General features: G+C 43.9%; 1 protein-coding gene across 3 annotated transcripts in view; it reads left to right on the top strand.

Moving 5' to 3' along the window:
• The first annotated feature begins 653 nt into the window (after window positions 1-653).
• The window catches only part of DENND4A (DENN domain containing 4A), a 58,955-nt gene continuing 47,352 nt past the window's right edge, over window positions 654-12,256 (top strand). Inside the window, exons 1-4 of one of the 3 annotated variants that reach the window (XM_028705581.2) lie at window positions 654-920; window positions 10,158-10,219; window positions 10,933-11,262; window positions 11,814-12,063. In XM_028705581.2, coding sequence (XP_028561414.2) covers window positions 10,955-11,262; window positions 11,814-12,063 — 558 coding nt within the window. In that variant the 5' untranslated portion in view covers window positions 654-920; window positions 10,158-10,219; window positions 10,933-10,954. The remainder of the gene's footprint in view (window positions 921-10,157; window positions 10,220-10,932; window positions 11,263-11,813; window positions 12,064-12,256) is intronic. The other 2 variants (XM_028705580.2, XM_028705579.2) reach the window with 2 other exon arrangements.

The following is a 12,256-nucleotide window of genomic DNA, read 5'->3' as shown; positions in this document are numbered from 1 at the left end:
ACTGCAAACATGTATTACAAAAAATTCACACGAAACTCATGACTTTTTATGACTCCCCGCCCCCCCTTAAATCGCAAACAGAAATGCGGGAAACAGAATTCTGAAAAATGAGGAACTGAAGAAAACCTAGGAGGACAGATTCGCCCATCCCTAGCTGGCAGTAATGTGGGTGAGTCAAGCAGCAGAAACATTTTACAAAACAATAAAATTGGTATGTCCATCCCAACCCCAAGAATCACAGAACTGTAGAGTTGGCCCATCCTTCCCTCAGCAGCAAAGCCCTGGGCCAAGAGACCCCAACCCACTTGGGACCCCCCTCAGAAGTCAGGGGTGCTGGACGGACAAGAGACCCCACTTGGGACCCCCTCAGAAGTCAGGGGTGCTGGACGGACAAGAGACCCCACTTGGGCGCTGCCTTTCTACACAGCCAAGAGGTATACTATACTGTATAAACCTTGTGAAATAAAAGGAACATAAATAAACTAAAACAACACACCCACCCCCTCATCCCACACTGGAAATCCCGCTAAAAACAACAACCCTTGAGGTACTGTAGTCCTGAGAGCTGGCCACCAGGCCGTCGAGGGACCCCCGCTTGGCTCCCTTCCCCGCGCGCGCCCCCCGGCCTCCCTCCTCCTCCTCCTCCTCTTCCGTCCGTCCCCCGCCAGAGAGCCAAGATGGCGGCGGCTGAGGGGAGGCGGGGAGGGAATCCCGCCTGAGGCGCCCACACGGCGAGGGAGGAGGCGGCGCTGTTGCTGCCGCGCGCGAGGGGAAGGAGGATGCCACAAGAGGCGATGCTGTCTTCGTGATCGGCCGCGCGTCGGCGAGGGAAAAGCGCTTCGGGACCTCGAGGGGACCCCCCTCTCTCTGTGTCTCCCCTCCATTCATGCTGCCGCTGGGGAGCAGCGCCCCCGCCTGAGGTGAGGTCGCTGGGGCGAGAGATGGCGGGCTGCCTCTGTCTTTCGGGGGCGCTGCTTCTGTTATGGATGCGCACCTCTCTCTCACCCCCCACCACCAAATAACGGAGCCGAGGGAAGAAGGCGGCCGTTGCTGCTCTTCCACTGGGATGTTTGGGGCAGCGGGTTGGCGATGGCGAGGCGGGGGGGGGGGGGAGAGAGAGAATAATACGCAATTTCGGGGCATCTCTCTGGCGTGTGTGGTTTTAGGATGGGGGGACGGACGGACGACGAAATGATGCAACTGGCGCGTGTGAGACATGACGGCGGGGGATGCCAGATGCTGGAGTATATAATATTCAAAAGAAAGGAAAGAAATGGGTTAGCAGCCCTACTCGGAGTAGACCTTTTGGAATGAATGGGCTCAGGCCCATTAGTTCCCGTGGGTCTCTTCCCGAGCACGACGTGGCTGGGGACAACCCGGTGTCATCGGTGGTTTTAATCTGTTTAGGAATGAAGCTGAAGTATTTTAAAAGAAGGGGGGTGTCATGTGTGCAATCCCCCCCCATCTATGACGTATTTAAAAGAAAGGGATAATCCATTCAGTTGTTTCTGGCTAGTCTTATTTATTTATGTTCAAAATTCGGGGAATGTTGTCACGTGTGAATGTCGACTGTGCCTCAGGAATGTATGAAATGTATGTTTTCCTCTGTGGTTTTGGGGTTTTTTTTGGACCTCGGTATATTCTGATGCTCTCTGCCCCGTGGTGAGCTGACCCGCCAATGTTCACCAGCCTGTCTCTTGAGTTTGGGGGACTTGGGAAGCGTCTGCTTGTGAATGCCGAAGTACACCAGAATTTGAACATTCAGTTGCATGTAACAGATGTCAGAGCAGTTCCCTCCCCCCCCCCCCACAGTCACGCTCTAGTGTGACCAAGCGGCTGATGCTAAGATGTGATGAGGCAGATGGGGTTGGTTTGACCCCATGGCTGGGCTCATCAAGAGCAAAGGTGATAGTTTAGTTTCCTAGCACAACGGGGTCTCTCAAGAGCATGTCTTTGCGTTTTCCCATATGAGCGAGTAGCTGACATTCACTCCTATGGAGAAATGCAAAATGAACACAGTAAACTGACTCACTGCAAGTCAGACCATTGGTTCAGCTAACTTAGAATTGTCAACACTGACTGGCAGCAGCTCTCCAAGCTTCAGGCAGGCATCTTTCTCAGGAGATGCTCGGATTGAAACTGGGACCTGCTTCATTCAAAGCATAGGCTATACGGCAGAGCTATGGCCATTTAAACTTAAGTAAGTACTGCGCTCAAAGACCAAACACACCTCAGTAAAAAGGGAGGAAAGGGGTCAGGCAATCAGGGACCTACCGTAATTCAAATTCAGGTTCAGATTTCCTGCACCACCCCATAACAACAGCCCTGAAAGGCAGGCCAGCAGTTATTACTCCACTGTGAAAGCAGCTTGACTCAAAGGAGATAAAGAAAAAACAGAGGTTTGGACTGGGTATTTCCTCTTCTTTTGGATTTCTTCTGTAGAAATGATACCTTGACATGTGGGATATTGCTACTGGGAATGATTTCTAGGTTTAACTTGTGAGGGTTGTTGTGAATGTGCAAATAGCCCAAGCTTGAGGCTCCTTTATTTATAGCTTGGTCCATTACTACAAAATCCATAGGGCCATTAAGATACTACCTTTATGGGACTAATCAATTTCCATGGAAAGCCCCTGAACTTTAAAGGTAAACAGAGCTCTTCTTCAGCAGAGATAAGTTTATTTTATTCTTGTTTAATTTGGGGAAATGTATATAGATACATGCTATTATAGTGGTACCTCGGGTTACATACGCTTCAGGTTACATACGCTTCAGGTTACAGACTCTGCTAACCCAGAAATAGTACCTCAGGTTAAGAACTTTGCTTCAGGATGAGAACAGAAATTGTGCTCCAGCGGCGCAGCAGGAGGAGGAGGCCCCATTAGCTAAAGTGGTGCTACAGGTTAAGAACAGTTTCAGGTTAAGAACGGACCTCCGGAACGAATTAAGTACTTAACCCGAGGTACCACTGTATATAGAAGCATATTTTGGCTTGAAATCGTTTTTAAATATTCAGTTGTTTTATAAATGCAGGTGTTTGTGTTGTGTTGTGAAATTGCTTTGAGATGCTTCATAGGAAGTGATTCATAACTGAATTAAATTATAATGATGATGAGGATGTATGTGGGGCTGACTACTATTAGTGTGTGTGTGTATGTGAAGAGGAAGAGATGGGTGCTATTTGACAAAGATGACACTGGTACATTGGAAGGCAGGTTAATGGTAGAAGCCAGGCTGATCTTTGAGAGGGGGGAAAGAGGGAAAATACTGGGGTGTTAGAAAAGGTGGTTTTATAGTTGATTGGAATGTTTGGGGAACCAGGTTAGCAAGTAAGCTTCATTTGTGTACTTATCGAAAAATCACTGTTGAATACATATTAGTGAAGGAATTGGGGTATGGCAAAGGAAATGCTGGGGTAAATTTTACAAAGCATTGCAGCAATTCTAGTGTTTCCAGGTGGCCACCTGCTAAAATGTTAGGTAGTCTTTATAACTAACTTTCATCATGCACCAGCGATGTGGAACTTTTGGAAACTTTTGAATTGGAAAAACTTTCTGGAAAGTTTTCATTTGCAAGTTAGGGTAATTTATATGAGGAAGTTTTCTGTTGCCCTAGAGAATGGTTTAATTTAGCATGTTTATTTTATTTGCATTTAGTAAACAAAACTAAAAACTTTCAAACCTTCCTAATATTAATTTGCAGTTGGCATCCATTAAATGTTTTTAATGAATTTATGAAATGCAACATTTTCTATGGGGGAAGAAAAGCACTGCAATTTTTTCTGCACCACATCATAGTCACACATTCGAATTACTCTTCACTCTGGGTGTTGGGTAGTTTGTGCGTCCATTATTTTCTGAGTTGGATTCTTTGGAGGGGGCATTATGCCCCCATCTTTATTTAGACACATGGGATTTGTTTTCTTTAGGAAAAAGTGGTTAGGTAATTTTGTCCCGCCACCTTTCCTGTTTCTAATTGAAATGATAACTTTGCTTTATAATAGCAGAGTACTTGATATGAGAGGGAACTCTTTTGATTAAAAAAAAATTAGACTGTTGCCAGTAATGGTTAGGTGTTTCTGGTGTTTAATACATTTCACCAATTATGGATGACTAATAATGTTTTCTTGCATGACAATAGTAATAGACCTCTGTAGTGGTAGAAACAGAACCTTGGGGTTCTATTACCATATATTTATGCTAAAGTTTTCATATCTACCCATCTGTCTGTCTCTGTCTAGCAAGCCTCTTTTTTAAGGCTTTTGGTGCCTTGAACTGACTTGAAGATGAAGCAAGGCAGTGACTTGCCTACAGCTATAAATCTTCTGCAGACACTGATTTTGGGCAAGATTCTAATGACCCTGCCATGTTACAAACATGGCAGAGAGCTGGCCTGACCCCTCTGAATGAAGGAATAAATTCAGGTTTGTGTCCAGAAAACATTCAGTTGATATCAAACAGTACATAAACTTCCATCCAGGATGAATTGGTGATGTCCATTCTGGGTTAGCCCAACACAGCATGATGATGTAGATGGGCAATTCAAATGTCGCCCAACTTTCTGCTAAGTAGCAAGTATCACAATCTACCTCGAAATTCTCTTGCACCTAATTGAAATGAGCAGGAGCTATAGAAAGATTTGGTAGGTCTGGCACGTCCAACTCACAAGAGACTGCGAGCTACTCCCAGTAAAAAAATTCTGGAAGTGATCTACCCATGAAAGGAGGGTGGGAAGCCAAGGTTGTTGACCTTTCTTTAGGGGGGCCAAGCCAAAGTTGCTGGACTTTTTTTTTTTCTTTTTTTTTAAGGAATGTGGAAGACAAAGTTGTTGAGCTTTTTTTAGGGGGTAGTCACAGCAGTAACGTCTATTTTAGTTTCATAACAACAAAATACAATTAAAGAACACCCATTTGACGCAACGGAGGAACACAGCAATGGGGGGGCAGGGACTTTCACTGCATTGCTTTTCACTACCGACAATCGGGAGGGGTCCTGTGAGCGACAGCGATCAACAGCGAACATCCAGGGATCGACCTGTCAATCGCGGTTGACCGGTTGGACATCCGTGTGGTAGGGGAAGGGCTGTAGCTCCGTGGTAGAGCATCTGGCACATAGACCCATGCCAAAGGTCCCAGCTTCAAGCCCAGGCATCTCCAGGTAGGGCTGGGAGAAATTCCTGTCTGAAACCCTGAAGAGCTGCTGCCAGTCAGTGTAGACAATACTAAACTAGACAGATCAGTGGCCCTACTCTGTATAAGGCAGCTTCTTGTAATAGTGCTCTGTGCAACAGATCCATTTGCCTCTCACTCTGCTGCCCCTAACAGCACTCAGGTTGTGCCAGTTTATGCCGATCTCTCCTTGCTTCATGGCAGGTCCATCTTGGCTCACCCTCTTGTGTGTTTTGTTTTTTTGTTATGCATTTCTCTTGGTTACATACAGCAGGTGACCTTAAAAATGGATGGATTAGTGTACCTCAACTAACATAGCAACAGTTTATGCTCTGGAGGCTGAGACTTTTTGTTGCTGTCCTGTCTCTAATAACTAGAAAAGTCAGCAGGCTAGATACTAATAACACTTAACAGCTTGTTAATTATGTTGGTGGCCTTGGGCCTCTGCTAATCTCATGTTCTATTTAAAGAATGCACAAATGTGTATCTGACCCACTCTCAACCAAGATGCATGTTGATGTGTAAGTTGGAAAGTGAGTTTTTGTATGTGGCTACTCAAACTGAACATTTGAAGAAAGCGCAATTTGCTTTTTAGTAAGTTTCACGTTTCCCCTACACTCTCTGTCAGTCTGCACTTAAATATTTCACTTTCTAGATGATTAAATGCAGAACTAATCTGCACAATCCTAGTGCTTACTACCTAACTGCAGTCCTGTCTACTCAGAAGTAAGTCCTATTGAATTCAATCATGGGTAAGGGGGGTTAGAATTGCAGCCTCTGGCAAATACTGAAAGGACAAGATTCCAAGTGAGAGGTGGAAAATTGATTTCAGTATTGGGCAGATAACTCATTTATAACTTTATATTTTTAATTTGCATGAAGATTCAGAACTGTAGTGCTAAATATAATCATTAATCATAGGAATTATTTCCATCATCCCTCTAAAGTAGGTGTCAGCAACTGGCAGCTCTTGAGTCAAATCTAGCTCCCTTAGGAGGCATTTTAGGCCCCCAGTTACAAACTCAAAGCCAGCAGAGGGTGTGTGTGTGTGTGTGTGTGTGTGTGTGTGTGTGTGTGTTATGGAAAGAACAGTGGTTGTGGTTGCAAGGTTTTATAAATGTGGGGAATCAGTTGAGGCTTTTACATGGTACTGTCAATAAGTCACCTTCTGGCAAAGCTAGTTGCAGACTGGAGCCCTATATAATGAGAGGTTTCCTTGGGATCTCTGTAATTTCTTATCAAGTCAGATTTATTTATAGGAAATAGAGCAAAAAATCTTTGTGTCAAAGTAAAACTAAGGGCAACGAAGATTGACTGCCCTGTCCCACTTCTGTGCACAATCATTTGTTTTGCTGGTTCCCCCCCCCACCCCCCAAATTGATAGACTGGGCTCTTGCACTTTATAAAATCTAAATATCCTGAACTAGGACTAGCTGGGTCCTATGCATGCTTGCTGACAAGTTTGATCCACACGGTACATTTAATGCACATCCAGTGCACATTTAAAACACATAACTTCCTCAAAAGATTATTTGGAGCTGTTGTTTCCCTTACAGAGCCATAGTTCCCAGCAACCTTAACAAACTGCAGTTCCCCTAACTCTTTGAGGTAAGTTATGTTGTTTTTTAGTGCTCTGGTCTATGGGGTCACGAAGAGTCGGACACGACTAAATGACTAAACAACAACAACATGTGTTTTAAATGTGCATCAGATGTGCTTTAAATGTATGGTGTAAAACTGCTCTGAGTCCCACAGGCAGAACAATTTTATGAAGGTCCTTGGGGTGAATGGGGGGGGGGGGGAGTGTCAGTGACGGAGGCAAACACCACTCGCTCAGTTCTGCTAGGCTTGTGGCAGCCTGGATGGAAGCTGGGAAACAGCTTTATTCCTTCTGTCCTCCCCTTTTTAAAAGAGTTTTACTTTCTTAAAAATGTTTATCCCATTGGTTTTTATGGGAGGGGGGGGGAATAACTATATGGTTGGAATGCTATTCTTTCTGAAGACCCCAAGGCCTTCTCAGAGTTCATGACATACTCCCTTTCAAACCATGCTGCCATCTGAGCACTGATGATGGTGGAATAACAGTGGCAGACTTTGCTGCCACCATAACAAGCCCTCTGGCATCAAACCTGCCTCTTCACTGGCAGAAGGGCAGGTTTGCAACATCCAACAGCCCATCAGACGGTAGGACCCAAACCAGTGGATTCAGATTACAAGAACATTCTGACTGGAAGAACTTTCTGATGTTGCCATCAGAGCTGTTCAACAGTGGAATGGACTACTTTGGGAGGTGGTGCACTCTCCTTCATTGGAGGTTTTTAAGCAGAGGTTGGATGGCCAACTCATGGATTATTTAAGCTGTGATTCCTGCATTGCAGGGGGTTGGGCTAAATTACCTTTTGGGCCCATTCCAACTTGGAAGTCCTGTGATTTGGGCCCCCTGTCTGGGAGCTTAGGCTTGCTCCCTAAATTCAACAGGACCTATCTGCAAATAAGGGTTCGTCCGCACAGCTAAATGCGACTCCAACTCTACCATTCCATGATTCTATGAAAAGAGGGCATTGGTGTAGTGTTTGATTTAAACATATTGCTTCAGTTTTCCAGAAATGAAATCAGAGGTTCTTGAGCAACAATCATATGACATAGCAGGCTGAAATGACCCAATCTTAAGTAGTTTTTGGAACATTGAGTCTTGTAGCTGGAAATGGGACTTGTAGGATGTTTTGACATTCCACAGGAGAGGAAAGAAAAACATTTATTTTTATCTTTAAAAGTGTAAAAGTGCTAAGATTAGGTAAAACTATAATTTTTCGGAAATGGACTCTATAATAATTGCAAGTTTAGTCAGTAAGAAACTAGCTTAAGTGGGAGACCTCATCAAATTCTGTTTTCAAAACCTGCAATTCACTAATATCCTAGCCTGCCTCATCTTTGAGAATTAAAAATTTAGAAGGAGGATTAGCTTGTTTTATAGAGATTGGATGGAGAGGACTGCACTTTTCAGCTTGGGGATGAGTCATCTCTGTTTTCTTTTCTCTGTTCTGCCAGAGTGTCTGGTTGGCTTTATACAACTGGGCAACCTCCATGCATCTGCTTAAAATGGTGAGTGGGAGGGGGAGACTACTTTTCAGAGGAGTAATTAAATTTCGAGGGAAAGCATTTGAAATTGTATTGATTTATTTCAATTAAAAACAAATCTCTTGACCCTTTTTATACATAAGCTAACACCCGCATTAAGGGTTTGTGTGTGTCTGTGGAAACAGGAAAAATATATCCCTGAGCAGATGCAGGAAGATTTTGTACAAGCGCATCTGCCCTGTTTCAGGCCAGTCTCTCTGTGTTGTTTTGTCCAGAGCCCAAGTATTCTGTTATCTATCTCCACCTAATCAATATAATATTGACACTGATAGATGTGGCATTTGCTCTTATGTTGACAGAAAGTATCTCCTCTTGTGTATCCACATGATCTTTCCTTTAGTGGCCATAAAGTGTGCCATGAATCTATGTTGGCTTTCCCTTTCAGTACATCTATACTGTACTACAGATTTTTTAAAAAGTCATTCAGTCTCCCAAGGGGACCTTGTGAATCGTAGTTCTGTGCCATGGCTAGGGATCTCTTAAGATAAATCTGTTAGCCAAAGGAAAAATAAGAGCCATAATGTCAATACGTTTATATCCAGTGCCTGGATATAAACTGCTGCTGAATTCTGCTATCAGTAACAAATTCTGCAATTATTTTATGCTTGCACAGAATCTGTATCAAAGTAACAAAAGCTGTCTGTTGGTAAATTGACCATATTATTAGTAGCATGTGGTTTCCTGTTTTAACCTTTAGGATTTCTTAGATTATTACATGGTAGAACACATGTTCTCAGCTGGGTTTGAACTAGAAGGATAATAGACAATAGATAACCCTGATCTAAATGCTACAATAAGCCAAAATGAGTTGCTGCTCTTTGTGGTTAGTGACGTTTCGGAAGTCCAAAAAGGGAAGGAAGTTTCCTGTGATGAGGCAGGATGGATATCTGAGAGACTTCGACATTGCTCAACTGATAACGTGATGAGTGTCTTTTTTAAGGGTTTGTGTCAGGCCGTCTGTCTTCTATTGTTGGCTTTCAAAAACTTCACCCTTGGGTTTTGCATGCACCCACAGAATGAATTGGGACGTGGGTGGCGCTGTGGGTAAAAGCCTCAGTGCCTAGGACTTGCCGATCGAAAGGTCGGCGGTTCGAATCCCCGCGGCGGGTTGCGCTCCCGTTGCTCGGTCCCAGCGCCTGCCAACCTAGCAGTTCGAAAGCACCCCCGGGTGCAAGTAGATAAATAGGGACCGCTTTCTAGCGGGAAGGTAAACGGCGTTTCCGTGTGCGGCTCTGGCTCGCCAGATGCAGCTTGTCACGCTGGCCACGTGACCCGGAAGTGTCTCCGGACAGCGCTGGCCCCCGGCCTCTTGAGTGAGATGGGCGCACAACCCCAGAGTCTGGCAAGACTGGCCCGTATGGGCAGGGGTACCTTTACCTTTACCTTTTACAGAATGAATCTGAGTGAGCAGGGGGAAAAGAAGCTTATACTGGTGCTTGAATAATTTATTGATTCAAGTATGCTTGCCAACAGGTTAAAAAAAAAAAGAGGTCTTCTGCAATGTAATAACTATCAGTAAATGCAGAATAAAATCAATCAGACAACAACAATGCTATCACTGAATGGCTGGGATAACAGCTATTAGGCCATTAGAGTACAAAGTGGATAAAATGATGAGTGACTGTTACGCAATATATGTCAATAGTATAAATAAAACATCAAGGCTGCCATGATAGAGCCATCATAGCCTATCCTGTATACACGCATTTTCTTGTTCTATTTTAGTCACTGTTCACACAGTGCTGCAGGGTTTTGAGGTACCACAAAAGCCTGGCAAACTGTTTAATCAGATCAGATGGTGAGATAAGGGTGTGCACCATGAGTGATAGTGCCTTTCTCGCGCTACTTTCAGCTCTGAAAAATCTACTGCCTGTTTCCAGCTCCAGTCTGTCTCCAAGCTGTCTTCACGCACTGGTAATTCGTAGTCTAACCCAGTTCTTTCTCCCTTGGTTCTTCAGAACAGCCTGTTTACCATTTAAAGAATGCTTTGTGTTTGTCCATTATACACTCTGATATTTCCAAGAGGAAGACGTTTGTGTTGTTCGCTCTGCTTTTACCCACTGCTCTAAAAAAAAAAAGGGGGGGACACTAGGCAAGTGACTAAGCTCTGTTGCATCATTTAAGCTGTTAAGAGCAGATGCTTATATAATGCCCTGTAGCTTTAGGAGTGTTTCGTTTCATTGGCCCAAGACACTTGTGATAGTTGAGGATAGGTTTTCATTTGAATTAACATTTAATATACAGAAGGTGTGCTCCCGAAGATGTTGGTGCTGGAAAATATTCTGTTCCTTTATTTTGATAAGTAATGCAGTTTATTACAAAGATAACTCATTACAGTGGCAAGTGTGTGAGCTTGTGGGCCTCACATCTGTGCAGGCACATTAAACTCAACAAGCTGTTCATAAGCTAGCACATTTGTGCCAACGTTATTGAAACTGGAACTTGGGTATGTAAGCCATGTGCTTATTTCATTATAAAGGAGAGAGAAAAGTCTGTTTTACGTAGAACAAAACTTGGCAACAGCATCTGAGAAAAATGTAATGCTTTTCAGTGTACTCTTAAAAGTTGGTGGTTTTCAGAGACCTTTCAGTTTTACCATATCCCACATTTCTTTCATCCCTTGCTAGCCAGATCGTTCTGTGATGGAAGATGGAAGACAGAGGGGCTCGTGTTGCTGACTACTTTGTTGTGGCAGGATTGACTGATATTTCAAAACCACTAGAGGAGGAAATCCACTTCAACGATGCTTGTCACAAGCTTGCAAAGCCAAAAGAGCCAATCACAGATGTGGCAGTGATAATTAAATCTCTGGGGGAGGAAGTGCCTCATGGATACAAATGCATAGATGTTACTCCATCAGGACTGTCAGCAGATCTCAACAATGGCAGCCTTGTGGGACCACAAATATATCTGTGCTACAGGAGAGGGAGAAACAAGCCCCCGCTTACTGACTTGGGGTGAGTAAATTTTATTAACGTTGCTTTAAATATATATATATTCAAGTTGCACTACTAAGGAATAGAGCTGCTAACTTTTTATTTAAAAAACATTGGTCCGTTAGGTTTTGTTTGGGGGAGAACCTGATGGATATAGAATCATTGAATCGTAGAATTACGGAGCTGGCAATTCAGGGGAGAAACTGGAGTGGGGTCTGCTCTGAGGTGGGGTGCAGGTGGGACTGTGTTGCTGACCTTCCTTCCCAGTGCCATGTGTCACTGCCACTTACCGAGATGGGGAAGTGAAAGAGCAAGGCAGCAGGAGCTTGGCGCATTGCTGGTTCAGTGCAGACACAGTGTCAGAAGCCTTGGATTGGTTCTGCAGTTGCACCTGTGCTGAGCATGTCATTCATGCAACCCAACCATTGCTGCTTCATGAATGGAGCATAGTTGACTGTGGTCTATTATGGGCAGAGAGAGCCTAGCAGGATTCCTTCCCACTCCCCGCAATACTCCTTACCTGTTGTTTCTAAAAACCTGTCCTTGTGTTTTTGGGTATGTCTTCTGTCTAGGGTTTTATATGATGGGAAAGAGAGACTAAAACAGGGTTGTGAAATCATCCAAGCCACTCCGCATGGCCGCCCTGCAAATATCAGCGGAGGTGCTTCATCGCAAAAAGTATACATCACATTCCGAAGAGCCTTGGAGAACATGACTCAGAATACCTTGGCTGTCACAGACATATGCATAATTATACCAAGTAAGGGAGAAACCCCACCACACACATTCTGCAAGGTTGACAAGAATCTGAACAGCAGTATGGTAAGGTGGACTTCTGGATTTGTAGAAAATACTCTTTAATGGATTTATAATGCTTACAATATAGTGGTTGTTATTGTTTAATTTATATACCTCTTAAGGACAAAATAGGCTTTTAAGTGGTTTACAAAGCATAACATTCAGTTACCAGTTGGCATTAAAAAAAACCCAGGTTGGAGTAGACATATATATTTCT

Source organism: Podarcis muralis, chromosome 14 (genome assembly GCF_964188315.1).
Source record: "Podarcis muralis chromosome 14, rPodMur119.hap1.1, whole genome shotgun sequence".
In the NCBI taxonomy this organism is placed as follows: domain Eukaryota; kingdom Metazoa; phylum Chordata; class Lepidosauria; order Squamata; family Lacertidae; genus Podarcis; species Podarcis muralis.
The sequence above is the reverse complement of the archived record's forward strand: the minus strand, read 5'-3'. Positions and strand labels throughout refer to the sequence as shown.